General features: G+C 38.7%; 1 protein-coding gene and 1 pseudogene across 2 annotated transcripts in view; both read left to right on the plus strand.

The window, feature by feature from the left end:
- The window catches only part of CFAP54 (cilia and flagella associated protein 54), a gene marked incomplete at its 3' end in the record, with an annotated part of 303,390 nt that overhangs the window by 126,821 nt on the left and 149,702 nt on the right, over window positions 1–26,867 (plus strand). Inside the window, exons 31-38 of the mRNA XM_082850839.1 lie at window positions 4,843–4,957; window positions 5,311–5,411; window positions 15,072–15,302; window positions 17,048–17,190; window positions 18,753–18,934; window positions 20,534–20,761; window positions 25,555–25,775; window positions 25,875–26,010. Coding sequence (XP_082706965.1) covers window positions 4,843–4,957; window positions 5,311–5,411; window positions 15,072–15,302; window positions 17,048–17,190; window positions 18,753–18,934; window positions 20,534–20,761; window positions 25,555–25,775; window positions 25,875–26,010 — 1,357 coding nt within the window. The remainder of the gene's footprint in view (window positions 1–4,842; window positions 4,958–5,310; window positions 5,412–15,071; window positions 15,303–17,047; window positions 17,191–18,752; window positions 18,935–20,533; window positions 20,762–25,554; window positions 25,776–25,874; window positions 26,011–26,867) is intronic.
- Window positions 23,912–24,492, plus strand: LOC309968279 (translationally-controlled tumor protein-like; annotated as a pseudogene). Its single transcript has one exon. The product of its transcript is annotated as a translationally-controlled tumor protein-like (transcript).

The raw sequence follows: 26,867 nt of genomic DNA on the forward strand, positions 1-26,867 counted from the left end.
GTCTGGTTTTGGTATCAGGGTGATGGTGACCTCGTAGAATGAATTTGGGAGTGTTCCTCCCTCTGCAATATTTTGGAAGAGTTTGAGAAGGATGGGTGTCAGCTCTTCTCTAGATGTTTGATGGAATTTGCCTGTGAAGCCATCTGGTCCTGGGCTTTTGTTTGTTGGAAGATTTTTAATCACATTTTCAGTTTCATTGCTTTATGATTGGTCTGTTTATATTTTCTATTTCTTCCTGGTTCAGTCTCAGAAGGTTGTACTTTTCTAAGAATTTGTCCATTTCTTCCAGGTTGTCCATTTTATTGGCATATAGTTGCTTGTAGTAATCTCTCATGATCCTTTGTATTTCTGCAGTGTCAGTTGTTACCTCTCCTTTTTCATTTCTAATTCTGTTGATTTGAGTCTTTTTCCTTTTCATCTTGATGAGTCTGGCTAATGGTTTATCAATTTTGTTTATCTTCTCAAAGAACCAGCTTTTAGTTTTATTGATCTTTGCTATTGTTTCCTTAATTTCTTTTTCATTTATTTCTGATCTGATCTATATGATTTCTTTCCTTCTGCTAACTCTGGGGGATTTTTTGTTCTTCTTTCTCTAATTGCTTTAGCTATAAGGTTAGGTTGTGTACTTGAGGTGTTTCTTGTTTCTTGAAGTAGGATTGTATTGCTATAAACTACCCTCTTAGACTGCTTTTGCTGCATCCCGTAGGTTTTGGGTCATTGTGTTTTCATTGTCATTTGTTTCTAGGTATTTTTTATTTTCCTCTTTGATTTCTTGAGTGATCTCTTGGTTATTTAGTAGTGTATTGTTTAGCAAGCCTCCGTGTGTTTGTATTTTTTACACCTTTTTTCCTGTAATTGATATCTAGTCTCATAGCGTTGTGGTCAGAAGAGATACTTGATACAATCTGAATTTTGTTAAATTTACCAAGGCTTGATTTGTGACCTAAGATATGATCTATCATGGAGAATGTTCCATGAGCACTTGAGAAGAAAGTGTATTCTATTGTTTTTGCATGGACTGTCCTATAAATATCAATTAAGTCCATCTTGTTTAATGTGTCATTTAAAGCTTGTGTTTCCTTATTTATTTTCATTTTGGATGATCAGTCCATTGGTGAAAGTGAGGTGTTAAAGTCCCCTACTATGGTTGAGTTACTGTCCATTTCCCCTTTTATGATGGCTATTAGCGTTTGCCTTATGTATTGAGGTGCTTCTACGTTGGGTGCATAAATATTTACAATTGTTATATCTTCTTCTTGGATTGATCCCATGATCATTATGTAGTGTCCTTCTTTGTCTCTTGTAATAGTCTTTATTTTAAAGTCTGTTTTGTCTGATATGAGAATTGCTACTCCAGCTTTCTTCTGATTTTCATTTGCATAGAATATCTTTTTCCATCCCCTCACTTTCAGTCTGTATGTGTCCCTAGGTCTGAAGTGGGTCTCTTGTAGACAGCATATATACGGGTCTTGTTTTTGTATCCATTCAGCCTGTCTATGTCTTTTATTTATTTATTTATTTATTTTATTTTCGGTACGTGGGCCTCTCACTGTTGTGGCCTCTCCCATTGCGGAGCACAGGCTCCGGATGTGCAGGCTCAGCAGCCATGGCTCACGGGCCGAGCCGCTCTGCGGCATGTGGGATCTTCCCGGACCGGGGCACAAACCTGTGTCCCCTGCATCGGCAGGTGGACTCTTAATCACTGCGCCACCAGGGAAGCCCTGTCTATGTCTTTTGGTTGGAGCATTTATTCCATTTACATTTAAGGTAATTATTAATATATATGTTCCTGTTACCATTTTCTTAATTGTTTTGGGTTTGTTATTGTAGGTCTTTGCCTTCTCTTGTGTTTCGTGCCTAGAGAAGTTCCTTTAGCATTTGTTGTAAAGCTGGTTTGGTGGTGCTGAATTCTCTTAGCTTTTGCTTGTCTGTAAAGGTTTTAATTTCTCCGTCAAATCTGAATGAGATCTTTGCTGGGTAGAGTAATCTTGGTTGTAGGTTTTTCCCTTTCATCACTTTAAATATGTCCTGCCAGTCCCTTCTGGCTTGCAGAGTTTCTGCTGAAAGATCAGCAGTTAACCTTATGGGGATTCCCTTGTATGTTATTTGTTGCTTTTCCGTTGCTGCTTTTAATATTTTTTCTTTGTATTTAATTTTTGATAGTTTGATTAATATGTGTCTTGGTGTGTTTCTCCTGGATTTATCCTGTATGCGACTCTCTGCACTTCCTGGATTTGATTGACTATTTCCTTTCCCATATTAGGGAAGTTTTCAACTATAATTTCCTCAAATATGTTCTCAGTCCCTTTCTTTTCCTCTTCTTCTTCTGGGACCCGTATAATTTGAATGTTGGTGCATTTAATATTTGCCCAGGGGTCTCTGAGACTGCCCTCAATTCTTTGCATTCTTTCTTCTTTCTTCTGCTCTGTGGTAGTTATTTCTACTATTTTATCTTCCAGGTCACTTATTCGTTCTTCTGCCTCAGTTATTCTGCTATTGATTCCTTCTAGAGAATTTTTAACTTCATTTATTGTGTTGTTCATCATTGTTTGTTTGCTCTTTAGTTCTTCTAGGTCCTTGTTAAATGTTTCTTGTATTTTCCCCATTCTACTTCCAAGATTTTGAATCATCTTTACTATCATTACTCTGAATTCTTTTTCAGGTAGACTGCCTATTTCCTCTTCATTTGTTTGGTCTGGTGGGTTTTTACTTTGCTCCTTCATCTGCTGCATATTTCTTTGTCTTCTCATTTTGCTTAACTTACTCTGTGTTTGGGGTCTCCTTTTCACAGGCTGCAGTTTCGTAGTTCCCATTGTTTTTGGTGTCTTCCCCCAGCGGGTAAGGTTATTTCAGTGGGTTGTGTAGGCTTCCTGGTAGAGGGTACTGGTGCCTGTGTTCTGGTGAATTAGGCTGGATCTTGTGTGTCTGGTGTCAGGACCGCGTCCGGGGGTGTGTTTTGGGGTGTCTGTGAACTTACCGTGATTTTAGGCAGCCTCTCTGCTAATGGGTGGGTTTGTGTTCCTGTCTTGCTAGTTGTTTGGCATGGGCTGTCCAGCACTGGAGCTTGCTGGCCATTGAGTGGAGCTGGGTCTTAGCACTGAGACGGAGGTCCCCGGGAGAGCTCTTACCAGTTGATAGTATGTGGGGCTGGGAGGTCTCTAGTGCTCCAGTGTACTGAACTCGGCTCTCCCACCTCATAGGCGCAGGCCTGACACCTGGCCAGAGCATCAGAGCCCTGTCAGCCACAAGGCTCAGTAGAAAAGGGAGAAAGAAAAGAAAGAAAAAATAAAATAAAATAAATAAAGTTATTAATGTAAAAAAAAAGAGAAAAATATTATTAAAATAAAAAGATTTAAAAAGTAAGTTTAAAAAAAGAAGAGCGTAACTATACCAATAAGCAAATCCACCAATGATAACAAATGCTAAAAACTGTACTAAGATCAACATAAAAATCAGAAACTAGTCAGTCACATACAGCAACCCCAAGTCTACAGTTGCTCCCAGAATCCACTGCCTCAGTTTTGGGATGGTTCATTTTCTATTCAGGTATTCCACAGATACAGGGTCCATCAAGTTGATTGTGGAGATTTAATCTGCTGCTCCTGAGGCTGCTGGGAGAAATTTCCCTTTCTCTTTGTTCGCACAGCTCCTGGGGTTCAGCTTTGGATTTGGCCCCGCCTCTGCATGTAGGTCGTCTTCTGGCGTGGGTTCGCGCCCAGACAGGAGGGTGTTAAAGGAGCAGCTGATTAGGGAGCTCCACCCAGGCCAGGGGTATAGAGGGGTATGGAATGTGGGATGAGCCTGTGGCGGCAGAGGCCAGTGTGACGTTGCAACAGCCCGAGACGTGCCGTGTGTTCTCCCTGGGAAGTTGTCCCTGGATCACAGGACACTGGCAGTGGCGGGCTGCACAGGCTCCTGGGAGGGGAGGTGGGGACAGTGACCTGTGCTTGCACAAAGGATTCTTGGTGGCGGCAGCAGCAGCCTTAGCATTTCATGCCCATCTCTGGGGTCCACGCTGATAGCCGCGGCTTGCACCCATCTCTGAAGCTCTTTTACGCCGTGCTTTGAATCTCCTCTCCTCACACACTCAGAAACAATGGTCTGTTGCCTCTTAGGCAGTTCCAGACTTTTTCCTGGACTCCCTCCCTGCCAATTGTGGCGCACTAGCCCCCTTCAGGCTGTGTTTACGCAGCCAACCCCAGTCCTCTCCCTCGGATCTGACCTCTGAAGCCTACGTTGTATTTTAAATAATCTAGAGATGATTTAAAGTATATAGGAGGATGTGTGTAGGTTATATGAAAGTACTGTGCCATTTTATATAAAAGACTTGAGCATCCTTGGCTTTTGGTATCTGAGGGGGTCCTGGAACCAAGCCCCTGCAGTTACCAAGGGATGAATGTAGTCTAAATAGATAGATCTAAAATGCTTAACTCTTGTTAATATCCAGAAGTTGATAGTGGCTGGGAGCTTGCACTTGATGGAACTAAAAGGACTGAAGTCTGTTGGAAGCAAAGTAGTTTGTCTAGGGTCACTCTTATGTAGTTATTTTCTCAGTTTTAAAGGGGAGTGTTCACGTTTTAGTTTCAGTTCAATTCTATTCCTCCTAGATCATACTTCAGCTCTCATCACATTTTTATGGTGTGATTTACATTTTGCTCTTTTGAGAGACTAGCTATTCGTTGACGACCAGGAGTATCATAGTCTCATTTATGCGTGGGACATAACCAATTTTGGGTATTCTAGCATAATTTCAGTGGCAATACTCATTAAAGGTTTATTACTTTGGGGTAGTTTTATAAATTCTTGTAGATCCTTTTAACTGACTTTATCTTTTTGTATTAGGAGGAATGAGTCCCTACTTGGAATAAAAAAAATGAAACATAAGGACAATACTTTGTGTAAAAAGGTCATCAAACCTATGAAGAAGTTCAAAGCTGCAGTAGTGGAGATTTTAGGAGTAAGTTTCATATAAATTTTGAATTTTAAGTTAATGAACTTAAGAGATGCATGCATCTAGAGATGGTTGGCTGTACTATAATTTAGTATAATGTGAAACAGAAGAGAATACCAACAATCATAATTTTATAATTATGCAATATATTTTAATTCTTATCACAAGGATATTTTTATAACCATTTTTTTTTGTCTACAGGGGTACTTCTTTTACTTTTGTTAATAATTTTAATTGAGGGACATAAAGAAACCACTATTTTAATGTGAAAAGATAAGCATTAGAGTACAAGTAAATTATAGTATTGTGTTAAGATTTTAAGTTGGATTTGTAACATTTTTGTTATCTCCCATGTTAAGACTACAGAAGTGAAGCCCAGACAGAGATCTAAAAAAAAGGAAACGCTAAGAGAATTTTTGAATAAGAATCCTTTTATTTCTGAAATGGCGGAGCAAGAAAGGTATTGATTGATTAATTAATTAAATTTTTACTTGAGGGTTACTATGTGTTGTGCATTATTTTAGGCACCAGGGATACATTGGTAGAGTAGACAGATAAGATCACTGCCATCAGGGAGCTTACATACTAATAAAAGGAACACAAAATAAAGACACAAATAAACAATTTATTTTTTTATTTATTATTTATTATTTATTTATTTATTATTGGGGTATAGTTGTTTTACAATGTTGTGTTAGTTTCTACTGTACAGTGAAGTGAAGTAAAATTCCCTGTGCTATACAGCAGGTTCTCATGAGTTATCTGTTTTATACATATTAGTGTATACATGTCAATCCCAGTCTCCCAATTCATCCCACCCCCCCTTCCCCCCTTGGTGTCCATATGTTTGTTCTCTACATCTGTGTCTCTATTTCTGCCTTGCAAACTGGTTCATCTGTACCATTTTTCTAGATTCCACATATGTGTGTTAATATACAATATTTGTTTTTCTGACTTACTTCACTCTGTATGACAGTCTCTAGGTCTATCCAAGTCTCTACAAATGACCCAATTTCATTCCTTTTTTATGGCCGAGTAATATCTCATTGTATATATGTACCATATATTCTCTATCCATTCATCTGTCAATGGACATTTAGGTTGCTTCCATGATCTGGCTATTGTAAATAGTGCTGCAGTGAACATTGTGGTACATGACTCTTTGAATTATGGTTTTCTCTGGGTATATGCCCAGTAGTGGGATTACTGGGTCATATGGTAGTTCTATTTTTAGTTTTTTAAGGAACCTCCATATTATTCTCCATAGTGGCTGTATCAATTTACATTCCCACCAACAGTGCAAGAGGGTTCCCTTTTCTCCACACCTTCTCCAGCATTTATTGGTTGTAGATTTTCTGATGATGCCCATTCTAACCGTTGTGAGATGATACCTCACTGTAGTTTTGATTTTCATTTCTCTAATAATTAGTGATGTTGAGCATCTTTTCATGTACCTCTTGGCCATCTGTATGTCTTCTTTGGAGAAATGTCTATTTAGGTCGTCTGCCCTTTTTTTTTTTTTTTTTTTTGCGGTACGCGGGCCTCTCACTGTTGTGGCCTGTCCCGCTGCGGAGCACAGGCTCCGGACGCGCAGGCTCAGCGGCCATGGCTCACGGGCCCAGCCGCTCTGCGGCACGTGGGATCCTCCCAGACCAGGGCACGAACCCGTGTCCCCTGCATCGGCAGGCGAACTCTCAACCACTGCGCCACCAGGGAAGCCCCCATTTTTTGATTGGGTTGCTTTTTTTGATATTGAGCTGCATGAGCTGTTTGTATATTTTGTCCATTGATTTGTTTGCAAATATTTTCTCCCATTCTGAGGGTTGTCTTTTTGTCTTGTTTATGGTTTCCTTTGTTGTGCAAAAGAAACAAGACAATTTAGATTTTTGATAAATTTTATAAAATAAATGAACAGGATGATATACTATAGAGTAACTGGCCTGTAGTGGAGATGGTGATAGCAGTAATTTAGATAAGAGTGGCCAGGAGATTAAACTGGTAAGTTACTTTTAATTATTGGCAGATAATGTTCTTGTTTATAAAACTTAAACCATAAAACTCATCATGGTGTGTTTAGCTTTTATTGTCACAAGTACACATTTATGATTCTCATACATTCTTTATATACCTTACCTTCATTATGTAATGCTTTCCTTTACCTGTTTAGTGATTTTGATCTTAATTTTCAACATATAAATATTAATTAAACCACTCTTCTTTTTGTTTGCATTTGCCTACGTTCTGTTTGATTATCCCTTCATTTTCTTTATTTAAATTATGACATATTTTAGATGAGTATGGAGAATAATATAACAAATGAACATGTACCCAATATGCAGCATACCATATAAAGCGTTTGGGATGCATTTCTGTCCCCCTCTATCCCAGAAGTAATACAATCCAAAATTTGGCATTTATCGTGCTTATAAGTGACTTTATACTTCAATTATGTATGTATATGCCCCAAAATAACATACAGTATTAATTTTTACAAATTTTTTTGCCAGTTTGCTCTTATTCCTCACTATTATGTTTGTGAGATTTTTTTCATGTTGATTATGCACAAGTCTAGTCCAACTTTCCATTATGTAAACAGTGCTACAAAGGACATTCTTATATATATCTCCATATGCACATGTGAGAGTTTCTGGGGTAAATACACAGGAGTGTAGTTCTCAGGATATGGGCATTTTAACATTTCTAGATATTGCTAAATTGCTTTAAAATTTTCATCAGTGTTGTGTCAAGTTTCCCTTAGTCAGCATCTTCCCTGACACTTAATATTAATATCAAATTTTCAAATTCTTGTGGACCTATGAGCTGTGAAATTTTCTCTCCTTGTTATTTTAATTTCTATTTCTTTGATTACTAATGAGGTTAGGCAGCTTTTCATGTTTTTTTAAAACCTAGGGTTTTTGTGTTCTCAAGACTGCTTGTTTAGATCCTTTGTGCATGTGCAACTTTTGTTTTCTCATTTATTTTTAGAAGTTTGGATACTAATGCTTTTCCCAGTTTGAGGCTCATCCATTTACATTTTAAAAGTCATCTATTTTTTATTCATTCATTCATCTATTTATTTATTTATTTATTTTTGGCTGCATTGGGTCTTTGTTGCTGCACGCAGGCTTTCCCTAGTTGGGCGAGCAGGGCTACTCTTTATTGTGGTGTGTGGCTTCTCATTGCGGTGGCTTCCCTTGTTGCAGAGCACGGACTCTAGGCATGCGGGCTTCAGTAGTTGTGGCTTGTGGGCTCTGCTCTCAGTAGTTGTGGCACACGGGCTTATCTGCTCCACGGCATGAGAGATCTTCCTAGACCAGGGTTTGAACCTATGTCCCCTGCATTGGCAGGTGGTTTCTTAACCACTGTGCCACCAAGGAAGTCCCTGAAAGTCATCTTTTTTTAAATCAAAAGCTATAACTGTTAATTGGGTCAAATGTATCAACATTTCTCTTTATCATTTTTGAAATTCTTCTCCAAGGTAGTAAGGTATTTTCTTCATCAATTTAAATGTTTGATTTTACAATTAGGAATTGCATCCAACTCTAATCAATTTTTATGAATGGTGAGAGGAAGAATCCCTCTCCCCCTCTTTTTTAGTTTCATTATAGTTTCATTATACCCGATTGACTAGCTCCCTTTATTGAGTAGTCTATTCTGTCATCACTGTCACTTTTTGTCATTTAGCAAGTTGTCTTATATGTAGTTTTGGAATCTTTTTCCTGTCCCATTACTCTGTCTATCCCTGAGTCAATATCACACTATCATACTTTGTTTGGTTTTTTTTTTTTTTTTTTTTGCAGTACGCGGGCCTCTCACTGTTGTGGCCTCTCCCGTTGCGCAGCACAGGCTCCGGATGCGCAGGCTCAGTGGCCATGGCTCATGGGCCCAGCTGCTCCGCGGCATGTGGGATCTTCCCAGACCGGGGCACGAACCCGTATCCCCTGCATCGGCAGGCGGACTCTCAACCACTGCGCCACCAGGGAAGCCCCCTTTGTTTGGTTTTAAATTAAGTTTTATTGTCTTGATAGGACAAGTCTCTCCAGGATGTTCTTTTCCTTCATGCACGTCTTAGATACTCTTCCACAAAATAGTTTGGAATAGCTGTGAGTAATAAAAAGAAATAACAACTTGTGATTTTGATGGAGATAGAATTGAATATATGGATTGGTTTGAAAAGTTATTGTTTTAAACAACATTGAATCTTTCTATTAGTAGACAGACCACATACTTAGATCCTATTTAATATCTATCAATAAATTTTTATGATATTCTCCATAAAGCTGTTACCTATCTTTTGTTAGCTACATAAAAAGAATGCTTTTTGGTATTTGTGTAAATGGTATTCTAAAATTATGTTTTTGAATACTTCTGTTTTTTATATATGAATATGATTGATTTATAAACAACTCGATCTTCTATACAACTTGGTAAGTTATCCATAGTTACAGATTTTCTGTGTGGACAGTCATACTGTGAACAAATAATGAAAGTTTCGCTTAATCCATTCTAACACTCAAGCCTCTTACTTCTTTGTCTAGCCTACAGGTTGGGATGTCAAGTTTAATCTTGAATGTAGTCTGTGATTGTGGACATCCTTGTTGTAACATGCACTTTTAAAAACTTTTTATTTTCAGATAATTGTACATACAATTGTAACATGCAGTTACAAAAAGTAATACAGAAAAAACCTGTATACCTTTAACCCAGTTTCTCCTAGTATTAATTACATAACTAAAAATAGCACAGACAGGAAATTGACATGGATACAATCTACTGAGGTTATTCAGATTATAGCAATTCTATGTGCAATCATATGAGTGTGTGTATTTAGTCTTATGCAATTTTATCACATTTATAGACTTGTGTGACTATCACCGTAGTGTAGAAACAGAACAGCTCTATCATAAGGATCTACCCGCCAAGCCCCCCTGCTACCTTTTCATAACCACAGCCACCTCCCTTCCTCTCCCCCTCCCAACCCCTGACAACCACTAATCTGTTTTCCATTTCTATAATTTTGTAATTTCAAAAATGTTATAAAAATGGAATCACACAGTATGTAACTTTCTGAGATTGGCTTTTTCTTTCCACTCAGCACAGTTCCTTTGAGACCCATTCAAGTTGTGTGCATCACTAGTTCACTTTATTATCGTTCAGTAGTATTCTGTGGCACTGACATACCACAGTTTGTTTAACCACTCACACACTAAAGGCCATTTGGATTGCTTGGATTGTTTTGACTGTTAGGAATAATGCTGCTGTGAACATTCATGTACAGGTTTTGTGTGAACATAAATCTCCATTTCTCTGGAATAAATGGCCAAGAGTGCAGTTGCTAGATTGTGTGGTAAGTGCATGTTTAACTTTGTGAGAAATCCCATACTTTTTTCCAGAGTGGGTGTACTTTTCACATCCCCACAGCAGTGTTTGAGTGATCCAGTTTCTCCTCATGCTGGCTAGCAGGTAGTGGTATTACTATTTTTTATTTTAGTCATTAAAGTAGGTGTTAGTGATGTCTCATGGCTTTAATTTGCATTTCTGTAAAGGCTCATGATACTGAACCTCATTTCATGTGCTTACTTGCCACCTATATATCTTCTTAGTGAAGTGTCTGTTCATGTCTTCTGCTCATTTTCTAATTGGACTGTTTGTTTTTAGTTTTTGTGTTGAATTTTGAGAGATCTTTATATATCCTAGATATAGGTCAAGCCCCTTGTTGGACATGTGGTTTGCAAATTTTTTTTTTCAGTGTGTAGCTTGCCTTTTCATCCTCTTCACAGTCTTTCACAGAGCAAAAGTTTTTAATTTTGATGATGTTTGACTTATCAATTTTTCCTTTAATGGGTTGTGCTTTTGGTGTCAAATCTAAGAACACTGCCTAGCCCTAGGTCATATATTTTTTCCCCAAGTTTTATGTTTTATATTTACTTGTGATGCATTTTGAATGAACTTTTTGTATAAGGGATTGAGATTTATGTTTTTACTTATAGATATCCAACTGCTCCAGTACCATTTGTTGGAAAGACTGTCCTCCTTCTACTGATTTGCTTTTGCAGCTTTGCAAAAAATCAGTTGGGCATATTTATGTGGGATTTGGGAAGATACTCTATCAAATTTAGGAAATTGTCTTCTATTTCTTGTTTTCTGAAAGTTTTCTTCTGAATTGTGTTCAGTCTTGTTGAATATTTCTTCTTCACTAAGATTTTTTTCTCCTTTAATCTGATTATGCAGTGAATTACATTAATACATAAATGTTAAACCATGTACAGTGTCTTTTTCTCACACTTTTGACTCCAACGGTATGTGTCTTCCAAAACCAACCACTTCTCAGGGAGTTGGGACAAGATAGCAGAGTGGAAGGACCTTGGGCTCAACTTCTCTCACGAGCACACCAAAATTACAACTAACTGCTGAACAACCATTGATAAAAAAGACTGGAAACTGTCCAAAAAGATATTCTACATCCAAGGATACAAAACCCTTTGCCTAGTTTCTCCTAATGGTAACATCTTACAGAGCTATAGCATAAAAATTCAATTCAATTCTGATAGTATCTACCTGGAGTCAGCATCAGATCCCACAAGTTGAAGGACCCTGCCCCACAAGACTGGCCCCGCTTTAGATGCCGGCCACAAATGGGATGGCCAGGCTACCCACATTTCTGCCCAGCCTACTACAAACTAGGGGGTCCCCATAATTCCTCCTCACCCCATTCAGTTTCAGTAGTTTGCTAGAATGGCTCACAGAACTCAGAAAAACATTTTACTTAACGTTTACTGGTTTATAAGGGATGCACGTGAACAGCCAGATGAAGGGGCTCATAGGACAATGTCTGGAAGGGTCCTGAGCACAGGAACCTCTGTCCCTGTGAAGTTGTGATGCATCGCTCTCCCAGCAAGTGGATATGTTCACCAACCTGGAAGTTCTCTGAACCTTATTGTTCACAGGTTTTTTAAAAAACCAATCTGCAGTCACTGTCCCCGGAGACTGGGGGTTGGGGCTGAGAGTTCCACTTAGTAATCATGTGTTTGATTTTTATGGTGACCAGCCCCTATCCAGAGGCTCTCTAGGGGCCCAACCCTGAGTCACTTTACTAGCACCTGAGTCTAGCACCTTACTAGACTCAGGTGTGTTCCATCATGAATAACAAGAAACTCCTATCACTCAGGAAACTCCAAGTTTTAGGAGCTCTATACCTGGAACAAAGGACAAAGACCAAATATGTATTTTTATTATAACATACTATGTCTGTACACATACATTCATTTTTTACCTACTGATTCAACTTCTTTAAGATTAATAGCCACTCTGAATCTGTGATTTTTTTTTTTTTTTTTTGGGGGGGTACGCGGGCCTCTCACTGTTGTGGCCTCTCCCGCTGCGGAGCACAGGCTCCGGACGTGCAGGCTCAGCAGCCATGGCTCACGGGCCCAGCCGCTCCACGGCATGTGGGATCTTCCCACACCAGGGCACGAACCCGTGTCCCCTGCATCGACAGGCGGACTCTCAAGCACTGAGCCACTAGGGAAGACCGTGTGATTTTTTTTTTTTGAGTTCCTTTTGATGAATTCTATTTTCTAGGAAATTATCCATTTTATCTAAATTTTCAAATATATTCATAAAACGTTATTATATTCTCATGTTATCTTTTGAATCTCTGCTATATCTACAGTTACACCCTGTATTTCATTCCTAACTTCATTAATTTTTGTCTTCTCTCATATTTTTGAGATTTATCTTGCCAGAGGTTTGTCTGTTTTTTCCCCATTTTTTCAAAGAGCCAAATTTTGTCTTTGTAAGTCTTCTTTATTGTGTTTATTTTCCTTGCCCTTAATTTTTGCTTTTATTCTTACTACTTCCCAGCTTCTTCTTTTTTTTTTTTTTTTAACAGCTTCATTGAGATTTTAGGCAAGGAAAAAATTATTTTCCCTTCTACCCTCCTAAGTTCCCTGGCTGGGACTCTGTAATATTAGACTGACAAAAGACAGATTAACAAGAGAAAAACAAACAGGAGTTTATTAATGTTTGCATATGCATGGGAGAACTCAGTGATGAGTTACTCAAAGGGGTAGTTAGGACTTGGGCTTCTACGGCATCTTAACAAAAGAACAACAAATTTATAGTAAAGTGACAAAACAAGGAAAAGGGGTTTAGGCTTTCAAGGGCAGCAAACTCTGGTAGAAATATGAGAGAAACTATTGGAGTAAGACTTGTTTGGGCAGGTCCATCTTGACGCTGATTTTCACTCTTCATGGCCATAAAATTTCCCAGGAGAGGAGATTTATGGCATTCTTCATTTTTCAGAAGTTTCTATTTTCTATGAGATAAGGGAACCTCCAAGAAGGCATCTTTCTGCATCTGTTCATTCTCATTTACCTCCAGCTCAAAATGATCCTAACGCCAAAGTGAGAAGTATCTCCCTGTATGATCTCACCCTCTGTGGCGGGGAAGATGCAGGTAGTCCTGTCACTCTCCTTGGCCTTTTGAGGTGACTTGACCTCTTCACACAGGAATAAGATTGATTTTTATTTTGGAAATTGTATTTTTAATTTTTAAGGTAGAGTTATTTAAAACATTTCCATTTGTTTGGAAACCAAAAAACATTACTTAAGACAACCAAACAACAGCAAAAAGCTCAAAAAACGTTGGATTAAAAGGAAGTCATGAACAAAATACAAAATATTTAGCACTGAATGATAATGTCAACACTACATATCAAAAAGTAGTTTCCGGGCTTCCCTGGTGGCTCAGTGGTTGAGAATCCGCCTGCCAATGCAGGGGACGTGGGTTCGTGCCCCAGTCCGGGAAGATCCCACATGCCGCGGAGCGGCCAGGCGCGTGAGCCATGGCCGCTGAGCCTGCGCGTCCGGAGCCTGTGCTCCGCAACGGGAGAGGCCACAACAGTGAGAGGCCCGCGTAGCAAAAAAAAAAAAAAAAGTAGTTTCCTTCCTTCCTTTGTTCTTCAGAATATCTGTTTTGTTCATGCAACAACGTCTATCTCCCTTCCTTCCATCCATCCCTCTTTCCTTTTCTTCCGTGTGTGTGTCTGTGTGTGTGTGTGTTGTATTGATTCAGATGCAGACATGTTGTCTATTAAAGTGAGCAAGATACTTTAACTTACCAGTTGAGATCATTTTTTCCCCTTCTCCAATATAAATCAGGTAGAATGGCACAGACCAATGAGGCAGCAACATTGTCAAGGGTTAAAAAAAAAAAAGATAAAGTATTTTGAAGAAGTAGTCATGTCATTTAAACAACTATGTAACTATAAAATTAGGTGGGCTGGGCTTCCCTGGTGGCGCAGTGGTTGAGAGTCCGCCTGCCGATGCAGGGGACACGGGTTCGTGCCCCGGTCCGGGAGGATCCCGCATGCCGCGGAGCGGCTGGGCCTGTGAGCCATGGCCGCCGGGCCTGCGCGTCTAGAGCCTGTGCTCCGCAATGGGAGAGGCCACAACAGTGAGAGGCCCGTATACCGCAAAAAAAAAAAAAAAAAAAAAAAAAATTAAGTGGGCTACTTTGAGATTTTGATAGGAATAATTTGAAACAAATTGAATATATGTTATACTTAAAACCTAAACTATTAGCTAAATTTTGAGATATTAGTTTTTTCCAGAGCACACTGCATATAGGATGTATGAAGTTATTTCACGTATAGTTGTATAGTTGACTGTTTTATTTCCTCTGTAGGCTAGCTAATGTTAGAAAAAATTTGGCTCCATTGTTTTTTTCCCTTAAGGAACAGAACAGAGAAATGATTTTCTTGTTTAATATTGAAGTTAGTTGATGAATGTGAACATTATAATGTTATAATTTAGTTGTCTAATCTCAGTGGCCTTTTGGTGATGGAAAAGAAAAGCGCTGTTTGGTTTGAGCCTAGACACAGACATCAGAGAGAATTGAAGGCAATTCATAGTGTCTTCATCCCTAGTGTTTATCCTTGTGCCTGCTTCACTGTCCTAGTTCACGTTTTTAGCGCTAAGGAAATGACAGATAAACCAGAAACATTTGCATAAGGTCAGTCAGGTGACTTCTTGATGTATTTTGTACAAATTGGAATCATTCTTCTTTGTTAAATGTCTGGAAGTTTGTATAATTTCAAAACTTCCTTTTCCCTCTGCAGAAATAAGAGAGCTGATGTTCGAAAAGTAGCACATCGATTCCTGGTAGATAACTTGAATCCTTTAATATTAAATTATGTTAAAAAGAAGAGGTTTCATCAAATATTTCTTGAGGAGATGCCCTGGAAAGCTCAGATGAACCTGTATCTGGCAAGCGCACACTTCAACCTGCTTTTAACAGAGCTAGGGGAACATGCAAAGATGAAATTCGGTTCGTCATTGGTAATGGTCAGGTAGAGTATATTATCAATGAATAATACTTCTTTAGTCTCAAGAACATGGGTTGTATTTCTATGAGCAGGGCTCCAATGCTGATGATAACTTAAAGAGGTTTACAAAGTGCTTCAGTCTGTACTGACCTTTGGTATATTTTTAAACTTCTTATCTCAGAATCTTTCCCAAATGAGTGCTGAAGTGCTTATGAAGTACTAATTTGCATATATTTTGAATATATTAGTCAATATAGCTTTCAGTGAAAGGGGAAAGTGAATTTTCCAAGAGAAGTTTAATATTAATTGTACAGAAATTATATTAGTAGTCATTAGGCAAATCTCTGTTTCATTTAGAGGTATATTTTAAGCCTGTATAAACACGGGTTGTATTTTCTCATACAATGTAAACTTTTTGTCATTAATTCCAAAGACATTTTCCAGTTCTTGTTGATTGTCTTTGGCTAAAGTGTTGTTTATAGGAGATAAAAAAAAGAACATAAATACGTAATATGGAATACCACGTAACCAGAGTAACTCTATGTAACCAGAGTCTTTCTTTAAAAACACAAGAACAACAGAAAAAAAACTCACTGAGGGAATTCCCTGGCTGTCCAGTGGTTAGGACTCTGAGCTTTCACTGCCGTGGGTCTGGGTTTCAATCCCTGGTTCGGGGAACTAAGATCCTGAAAGTGCACAGCGTGGCCAAAAAAAAACCTTGTTGAGCACCTATTAGATACCAGGTGCTGAGTTAAGTACCTGGGCATTCAAAGGTGAGCAGTATATACAAGTTGGAGTCTGGTAGTGTGGCTCACAAATGTTCACGAATAATTGTAAATAATGGTAAAAAGTGAAGTGCACATAAAGTCTTTGTTCCTTGGGAGGAGGCTTTCTCCTGATGAGACTAACAGGAAAGGTTTCACGGGGAGAAGCCACTTGCCTTGGGTCCTGATGGACAGGCAAGATTTAGAAATGTGCAGGTAGGGAAATAGGCATTTCGGATAGGTGGAAGAATGAGTCAAGAGCCCAGGTAGGAAACACAGGATGGGAACCCCCAGGGGTCTGACCAGAATCTAGGGCATGTGAAAGGGAGTGGTGAGAAGTGATTAGAAAAGTAGATCAGTACCAGATCATGGAGCGTCTTAACAGTCTATTAAATCTTAACTTTAATTTATATACAGTGGAAGATTATTAAGTTGTTTTTTTTTTTAAAGCAGGTCTATGATAGGCACTTTCTCTGACAGCAACATATCAAATGGATTGGAGGAGGGAAAGAATGGTGACAGGGATATGAATTAAGAGGGTATTTATTTCAGTAATCCAGTGAACAATATGCAGGTTGAAACCCACAGTGAACTTGATCCAGTTTCTATTTCTCCAGAATTTTGTTTAAAGTAAAATTCTGGTCTATGTGGGCTAGACCAGGTTAGCATTTAAGAAGCAGTTAGATTGCTTGACTAACAGGAAAGGCTTTTGGCAAAGTGACCCATTCTTGAGGCTGTGAAAGGGAAAACAGTTCAGATCAGATGGGCTTCCTCACTGTCCCCTGGACACCGAGAGCTCTTCTTCTCCGACCTGCCAGTCACACACGGCCGTTCGTGTATGATTACTTGGCGGCACAAAAATTAGACAGTGACCGAATTTGTATCAGGGTAACTTGGTGCTAAATTCCATTTTATTAAAACATGTATTTATTTATTTGGTATTTGACAGAATTAATTCAATTTTGCTTATATTGTTCTTTTAATGAGTTTTTTTCCCCTTTGCAGTTTCCGGTCATTTGATCCTAATATGTTCTCACTGTATAATTCAGGAACAGTATTACCAACAGGAAAATTGACTCTAGAAAACTATAAAGCGATGCTTGATTTCCTTCTTACAGCTAAAAGAAGAAAGGCTCTCTTACCATCAGGTAAAATAAATATGTTCTATGCTATCAAATTGTCTTTAGATTTTTTTATTCACAAATGCAACACATACATACACACATACCCTGACACGTACACCCCCCCATAGACACAGAGCTACACACATCATTTTCCAATGACTTAGGAATTTAGTTGAGTTGTGATATTTTGTAGGAGATTCTTATTCTATTTTTAAAAAAATTTCTACATTTTTGTGGCATCATCATATATATTTGGAAATATTTATGTAGGATTCTCCCCTAAATCAATTTGGCCATTCAGCAAATATAATGTTCTTTTAAAAAATATTGGTAGCCTCCAGTGGTCAAGGTAAGTGAAGACTTGCCGTCAGGTTTTATGTTTTAGTGGAAGTAAGTTTCAGAACAAATTCCACCAAACATACTGATGCAAGCAGGCATGAAAACATCATGCAGCTGTTTCATCGTTCCGATTTTGTACTCAGGGCAGTCCGCTCTTGCCTTAGGAGCTGTAATTATCACCTTCCATGAAAGCTCTCTCCAAGATGAAGGCAGTAATACCCTCATGGCAGGACCAACCAATATTGTCTTCTGGTCAGGTGACTGGGGCCTCCAGGACGTGGAGAGATGTAGGTGAACAGGGCTCTCTGGGTGTTGCACTGATGACACTATTTCTAAACAATCACCTATCTTGAATACCACTCATTTCACAAATAAAAATTTATTTCTAATATCTTTATGCTAGTACAAACCCTCTTATATAGATTTTCAGAAATGGCATTTTAAATCCTATATGGCTTATTGCTGAACAGGATATTTCATATGCTGGTTAACAGCCCCAGGGAGGTTGATTCAGATTTGCGGTACTTAACGTGCTTTTTAATTTCTTCTAGGGTATAGTTTAAGTTTAACTGGTACCTGCATGTCATACCAGGACTATTAAAGTATTTGAAAGTAAATTCCGTGGACATAGAAAGAGTCCAAGTTTTGTATGTACATTACAGTATATATAGCTTCTTGAGTTTTTTAAAGTAGCTCCCTAAGACCTCCCATGAAATTGGCAATAAAATATTCTGCTATTGAGACTTATTATTTAATGCAGAGTTCTAGTAACGGAATGTTTGTGGCAGGAGAAATCCTCTGTGTTTTTATAGCACAGCAGCGGGAGAACGAGTGATCAGGGTTGCTGCACTGCCTAACACCAGGGGATGCTCCTCACCTTCCGGCGTGTGTGTCCAGGGAATGGCCTGTTTGCGGGGAAGTTAAGGAACAGTGGGATCCTGTCATTCTTCTCCCCCAAAGCATGACATTCCTGCCTCTGCATCGTTCCCTTGGCCATCACCCTTGCCTGGAATGTTCTCTATATTCTTTCCACGTAGCTAAATCATGATCACCCTTTAAGACCTAATCTAAAAGCCTCCTTCTCTGGAAACTTTCCCGGGTTCAGCATATCCATGATAATTCTGTCCTTTCTTCAAATTTATGTAGCGCTTGTTATCTGAATTATTCATTTGATGCTAGTCACCTGTTGTGTTTCCTGGAACTTAACTCTCTTTTCAATAATAATATACTTTATATTTGTACTGTAGATGGAGAAGAATTTTCGGCATTTCTTAATTCCACGATGAGTGATGAAAATGTTTCCAAGACACAAACAGGTTATGAATCAGACTCTCAATCAGGTCTCAGTGGTAAAGAAAAGGATCACTCAGCAAATGTGGGTCTCTTGGATCATTTTATGAAAATCTTTTTATATTGCAGGAGAGCAATGGTAAGGTGGTCCTTCTTATTTGTTAATGTAGTGGACGTAAATCTCAGCCCATGAATTTGGGCATGTATGATACATTTATTTACTTAATATCCATAATTTTAGTTTCATCGGTGAGATTAAATTTGCTGGATTTTATGTCAGTCATCTGTAAGGCTTGCCCGCCATGGGACTGAGGTCTCACATTTGGTCAAGTTGTGAGGGAGGAGGGAAAGCCCCTTTAGTCATAGTCATACATCCACCCAGAGCTGAGGTGGCCTTTGTCCTTGTCTACAAAGTCTCCATGAATATTCAGACACCCCTCTGCTGCTTTCTAGCCACACTTGGGACATGGGCTTCCCCAGTGACACCAGGGGTTCTTCTTCGGGCTCTTGATCCCTCCTGGGCACCATAGACTCCTTTCTCCCCTCTAGCACAGGGGAAGATCTTTCTAGGCCACGGGGAAGCCCTGTCCCTTCCCCCCTGACCTCCTGCTTCTCCAGGCTACCTGTGTCTTCTGTCAAATGCTTTTGTCTTTTTCTTGTTAAATATTATATGATAGAATATTAAACTCAGAATTGGAATCATTATCTACAAAGAAATTTGTTTCCTTTTTCTCATAGCAACAAGGGGATGTACTTCAAACTTCTCAAGAGATGAGAAGAAATTTATTCTTTCTAGATGAGAAAGGAATACTTAAGTGCCCACTTTCTTCGTGAAGTAGAGAGAGTGACCTTATAAAAATGAAAAGTAAACCCACATCACCTGCCTTGACCATGAGCATTGCATCCTCTGCTCCTTTGTACCAGCTTCAGGGCCCTAGAAGGTCTGGGTTCTGCTCACTTCTCAGGACTCACTCCTCTTGCTCTTGTGCAGTCCACTCTCCCCTCTGGGGTTCTGAAAGCACTAAGCTTGCTCCCTCCTCAGCCCTCAGGTTCACCCTCCATCCTTTGCACCTGCTGTTCCCTCAGCCCCGAATGTTCTTCTCCCAACACTCCCACCCCCACCTTCACATGACTTGTTCAACTCAACATTCAGGGCTCTGCTCATATTTCACCTCACAGAGAACTTCTCTCCTGACCACCCTGTATAAAAGGACCTGTCCTCTCACCCTCATCACGTTCTGAGTCATTTCTGCTTTATTTGCCTTTACAACACTTATCATTCCCTGAAGTTGTATTTTTATTTGTCTGCTTATTTGGTATCGGTCTCTCCTAATAGACTGAAGCCTCACGAGGGCAGGCCCAGTTTCCCTTGCTCGCTGTGACATTCCCAGCACCTAGAACAGTGGGCGTGCTGGAGTCAGACTGCTGGTGTGCAAATCCTAGCTCATCACTTAGTAGACTCATAACCTTGGGCAGTTTAGCCCCATGCCTCCAATTCCTCATCTGTAAATTGAGGAGAATACTAGTGCATACCTACTTCATAGGAGTTGTCATTAGAATGAACTGAGATAATGCATATAAATGTCTTACCACAGTGTCTAGCACATGTAAGTAGTATATAACAAATGGTGTTAGTTACTCTTACTATTGATGTAGAATATTTGCAGGAAGAGGAAGTTGTTCAGAGATCCATAACTTTGGGAACTTCGGCATCTTTTGAATGTTGTGTTTGTCTTAGGTTCTCGCTCATCGTGGCGGCTATTGGACTCTGCTTCAGAACTGCTGTCGGGCTCTTTGGAACTTTACTCAGGAGCTACAGATACTTCATAAACAAGCAGTGGATCTGTATGAAACATTTCCTATTAGCCAGGACAGTTTCCTCTTTATTTCTGTTTTACCATTCTATTTGGGGGCAGAATTACTTATTGACATGTTAATAGAACTACCAAATATCAGTTCTGTTAAGGTAAGAGTATTTGGGTAATTCTTTTTATTGTAGGTTAATTAACAAATTCTTTGTACCATGCAGCTTGGGATAAGTAGAAATTAATATTTTGCTTGAGTTATTTGGTTTGTCTGTATTTCATTTGTTTCTCATTGTTATTTGGTTCCCAGTATATTGCAGTACATTGATGTTAATTAAAAATATCTGCCTGAAAATTCAGTTTCTTAAATGGAACAGAAAGTAACATTTACTGAGCTCCAGCTTCTACATAAACTAATCTAAATGCATTTAATCCTCATAGCAATCTTTTTGATAGAGAAAGAAACAGACCCTAAGACAGAGCATGTAGCTTGTTGGTTGATATTTATTTCACTGCTTTATCTGTCCATGTTTTGTTATACTAGACGTGGTAGAATTTACAGCCATCTCAAATCTAGCACACTGTGGTTTAAAGCATGAAAATAAAATTGAAAAAAATGCAAACATCATACACCCCAAACACATTGAAAATTAATAAACACATAAAAACTTTGAGTCGTGGGGTTTATAACATTTTCAGATGTAAAATATATGAACAATAGCACAAAAAACTGGGAGGGCAAATAAAATTAAACTGTCATAAGTTTTTAAACTTTATTTAAAGTGGTACAATATTAACTCTCAAGTGGAATGTGATAAGTTAAGTATGCATTTAATAATCCCCAGAATAACTACCAAAAAAGAGATATAGCTAAAATGCCAAATGGAAGCTAAAAGTAAAGTGGAAAACTAAATAATAGTCAATTAAAGAAGGCAGGAAAAGAGGAACACAGACACATGGGACAAACAGAAAACAAATAATCTAACCCAATTATATCTATAACTATATTACTATAAGTGGATTAAATACCCTAATTAAAAGACAGAGATTGTCTGACTGGATAAAAGAGAAGGACGTGTACTTGTCCATAATAGAAGCACTTCTGGGACTTGCCTGGTGGCGCGGTGGTTAAGAATCTGCCTGCCAATGCAGAGGACGTGGGTTCGAGCCCTGGTCTGGGAAGATCCCACATGCCGTCGAGCAACTAAGCCCATGCACCACAACTACTGAGCCTGCTCTCTAGAGCCTGCAAGCCACAATTGAGCCCACATGCCATAACTACTGAAGTCCACTCATCTAGGGCCTGTGCTCTGCAACAAGAGAAGCCACCACAATGAGAAGCCCTCACACTGCAATGAAGAGTAGCCCCCACTCGCCACAACTAGAGAAAGCCCGTGCACAGCAACAAAGACCCAATGCAACCAAAAATAAATAAATAAATTTATAAAAAAAAAAAGCACTTCTGGGTATAAAGAAACAGATTGAAAATAAAACAGTGAAAGAAAATAGCCTAAAATATGAAAATAGTAAACAAAAAAAGCTGGTGAGGCTATATTAATATTAGATAAAATAGTGTTCATATCAAGAAGTATTTTGAGAGAGAAAGAGGGACATTTCCTAATGAGAAGAAGCTCAATTAATCAGGAAGACATACTAATCATAAATGTGTATGCACCAAATAACAGAGATTCAGAATACACTCTGGACACCCAAAGCTTGAAGAGCTTCCTGTTTGGTGGACACATTGGTGTCGGATGGGTATCAGGCCCTGACTCCATAGAGAGAGGGCACAGAATCTCCTCATCTTGGACCCTTCCAGACCTACCTCTATGCACCTCTTCCTTTTGGCTGTTCCTGAGTTGTATCCTTTATAAGAAAACTGTATCAGTGAATTTTGAGTCATTCTAGGAAATGATTGAACCCAAACTTATAGCTCGTCAGTCAGAAGTGCGAGTGACCCTGAGACTTGTGGCTGGCATCTCCAGTGAGCACTGAGCCCTTAAACTGTGGAGTCTGACCCTGACACTGGGGTAGTTAGTGTCAGAAGTGACGTGCAGTACAAATTAAGATTGGTTGGAAACAGAGCACAAGGCACATGGTGTGTTCACCAAGATGTATCATATGCAGAGTCATAAAATAAGTCCTAATAAAATTTAAAAGACTGAAATCTGAAAGAGTGTGTTTTCTAACTGCTACATTATAAACAGATTAATATAATGTAGGAAGAAAAATCTCCAAATATCTGGAAATTAAATAACACAGTTCTAAATAATCCATGGGTCAAAGAAGAAAACACAAGGGAAATTTAAAAAGTATTTCAACTGATAATAACATATCAGAATTTGTGGGATGTAAATAAGCCAGTGCTTAACAGAAACTTTATGGCTTTAAATGTTTAGTAAATAGGAAGAAAGATATAAATCAATCATTTAAGTGTTCATCTATGGGAGCTAGAAAAAGAAGAGTAAATTAGACCCAAAGAAAGTAAAAAGAATAATAGAAATAAGAAGAAATGAAGGAAATGGTAAGAGCAGAAATAAATTAGATATAAAACAACCCAGAAAATAAAGTCAGTAAATTAATCTTTTGAAAGTATTATTAAAATTGGCAGAATCTTAGGAATACTGATGAAGAACGGAAGTGAGAAAATCACAGATTATTAATACTAGTAATGAAAGAGGGATATAGCTACAGTTCCTATATATATTAAAAGAAAAATAAGGGAATGTCCTGACCAATTTTTACTAATGAATTTGATAACTTAGATGAAATGGATGTGTCTATTAGAAAGTACAACTTAACAAATCTGACACAAGAAGTGATAGAAAAAATGAACTACCCAAATATATTAAAGAAATTGAACTCATAATCAGAAACCTTGACATAAAACTCTAGACCCAGAATATTTCCCTGAAGCATTCTAGCAAACACACAAGGAAGAAATAATAAATCATATACCATTTTTTTTAGAAGTGAGGCCAGCTTAACCCTGACAGATATGTCAAAAAGAAAAGTATGACTCAATATTACTCATGAACATAGACACAGAACTCCTTAATGAAGTGTTAGCAAATCAATCCCAGTAAGATATAAAATATGCAAATTATATATATAATATATACAAATGATGATCAAGGGGGGGTTAATCCCAGAAATGTAAGGTTACCATTTGAAAATCAATCAGTGTAATTCACCATATTAACAGGATAAAGGAGAAAAATCACATGGCCATTGAAATAGATACAGAAAAAGTATTTACAGAATTCGGTATCACTTTTTCCACCTGCTCTCCCTCCCCCTCTGGTTTCACCATGCTCACTCTGAGCTCTGGGCACCTGCTAAGCCAGGGCAGCTGTCATCTCTCTCCAGCTGCCATCACAATTATTTACCAGGACCTCATCAGCCATCATGAGATATTCCCTGACATTTATAAGTTCCTGGAGATCGAGAGCGGGCTGTGCCTGGAGGTGGAAGGGAAGATGGTCAGTAGGACAGAGGATAACATTGATGGAAGTGTACTCTGCTGTACAGTGCTTTCAGTACCCTAGGTGAAGGTACTGAAAGCACAGTAATCACTGGTGTTGATATTGTCATGAACCATTGCTTGCAGAAAATCAGTTTTAAAAAAGAGGGCTGTAAGAAGTAAATTAGAGTTTGCATGAAATCAATCAGAGGCAGACTTGAAGAACAGAAACCAGAAAGAGTAAAACCTTTTATGACAGAGGCTACAGAATAAATCAAGCACTTCCTTACTAATTTAAAAAACTACCAGTTTTTTATTGGTGAAAATATGAATCTAGATAGTGTGGTTGCCCTGCTGGACTCCTGTGAGGATGGTATGACCCCATTTGTGATTTTCTTTATGGATGGCTTAGAAATGGAGAAATGTTAACAAATTTGGCAATAACTTTGGATCGATCACCTGTCATCATAACTGGCTGCCGCTTTTCATCCACACGGCATGAGGACTTAGACAAATGGGACTGATGTCATCTTGAGCTCCTTGACTTTTGATTATTAGATGACAGGGACGGAGCTCATAACATCAATAAAATGACATCTGTCTTTTATTGAGCATGTCCCGGGTGCCAGGCACTGTGCTAAGGAGGCAAAGTCACGTAGGTCATGTATGTCACACCTCTTATCCACATCTTCATAGCCTGACTTCAGGTACGCATATGGCATTTCACAGCCAGATGACTTTCAAGATCTCTTCCAAATTCAAGGACTATGAATCCTATGGGAGGGAGGGGCTAGACTTGAGGTACTGTTTATTGGGCTATAGTCTGGCCAGTAGGTGGATCTAACAGGCTTTGCTTTGCCTCAGAAATTTCTAAGGGTTTACACAAATGCGTCAGGGACTTAGAGGAAATGAACACAACAGTTACAGAGTACCTCTAACTTAGGCAAAAAGAGGGTCTTCTGGAAGATTTTCTTCTCCATAAGTTTGACCTTTTGCATTGGGGAATTGGACATATTATTCTACAACTGAATGTAACCAGTGTATTAGGGAAATTTAATTATTTGTGTATACTATAACCTGTTTTTCCTCAAAATTTTACCTTATTTATTGGTTTACTATCCTTACTTAAATAGTGACTATGTACCAGCAAGTATAGTAATGACTAGGCTTACGTGCTATTTACATTTAGGCTTAAATGATTAAAATTAAATAAACTTAAAAATCTAGTTGCACTAGTCATACTTCAACAGCTCAGCTTCCACATGTGCTTAGCGGCTTCTGTATGGAACCGCACAGATGAAGCACGTTTCCATCATTGCAGAAGTGCTGTTGGATGGTGTCATCAAGCTTTGATTTGCATAATAAAAATATTAAATTTATTTTCTGTTCAGTTCTTTTCCATGTTATATTTTTAGCTATACATTCAGTGTTCAGAAAAAACATGTAGTAAAATCTGAAATTACACAATTTTTTTCCATGTGCTACTTGCAGACTGTTGAAGAAGGAGAGTTCAGTGTTCCAAGTTGCTATGGAGATATCAAAAATGATAACGGTGGTTCTAGCCTTACCTTTGAGCATCCTCTGGATGATGTCAATGTGGTTGATTTGAAATGGATCCACGACTTTGTATTAAAATCTCTGGAACTTGTATATCAAGTAGAAAAATGGGAAACACTTGTATCACTCGCCATTCAGTTCAATACAGTTTCGCAGTAGGTACCGCTGTAAGGGCAGCTAACAGGGGCAGACTTCACTGAGAAGAGTGTTTCTTTACTAACGTTTGTTTTTAATATATTTTTACCATTGTCTAGTGAGAGATATACAGAGCAAGTGACGCCACTCCTGGTGTACGCACAGCGCCAGCTTCTTCTACGAATATCCAAGTGCAAGGGCCCAGATATTACCCAACAGCCTTGCGTAAGATATGAGGCTGAATATGAACAGAAGGTAAGTTTGGCTCTGTTATTCATGCAGTGGTGATTTCTTATTAGTACACATGTAAATAGCAAGATTTGGGAATCAGGTAAATGTTCCTATTTTCACTTAGGCATTTATCATTCAAATCAGCAAAACATTGTTGAGAGTTGCTCGGTGCCAGTATTTTCCAGATGCAGGGAAAACAAAAATAAAGTCCTGGTACACAGGAGCTTATATTCAGGTCAGGGCTGATTTACCCAGTAGGCATAGTGGGAACAGTGTCTAGAGCCACAGTACCTTTCTAGGAGCCACTAAATGTTTTAATTTCTTTTAAAATAAGAAGAAAAAAGTAACTTTTAAGTCAAAGAAAATGTTTCAGTTTTTACAATTCATCTATTTATGTTTATACCAAAGGAGCCATACAATATAATTTTTAATATTTTTTGATGGAGCAGTGGGCCCATGAAGGCAAAAGTGCCTAAGGCCCATGAGCATCATGGTGCAGCTTTAAGTTAGGTAGGGGGAGGGAAGAGGCATGTAAATTCTCTCATTTATTAACTTACTAAATATGTATTGACTCCCTAAGATTAGAGCCATTGCATTCAGATGTCCAGTGTGTGTCCTGCCTGAGGGCTCCTGGCATATGTTGGGGGTCCTGGATTCAGTCCGTGCCCCACACACCAGTCCATGTGGTGGGTTGCAGCCACCCAGCGAGGACTCCATTTTCTCCTTTTCACAAAGGTTCCTTATCGCCTTGGCATAGTCTATGTAGAGAGAATACAGTTTGAGTTCTCGCTTTATGGAGTTTAGTGTCAGAGGGGGTGGAAGTAGGGCCAGTTAATAAGCCTGTAAACAGATAAAAAGATCTACGACCATCATAAATTCTC

The sequence above is a fragment of the Leucopleurus acutus genome, assembly GCF_964270905.1.
Source record: "Leucopleurus acutus genome assembly, chromosome: 11".
NCBI classification, from domain to species: Eukaryota; Metazoa; Chordata; class Mammalia; order Artiodactyla; family Delphinidae; genus Leucopleurus; species Leucopleurus acutus.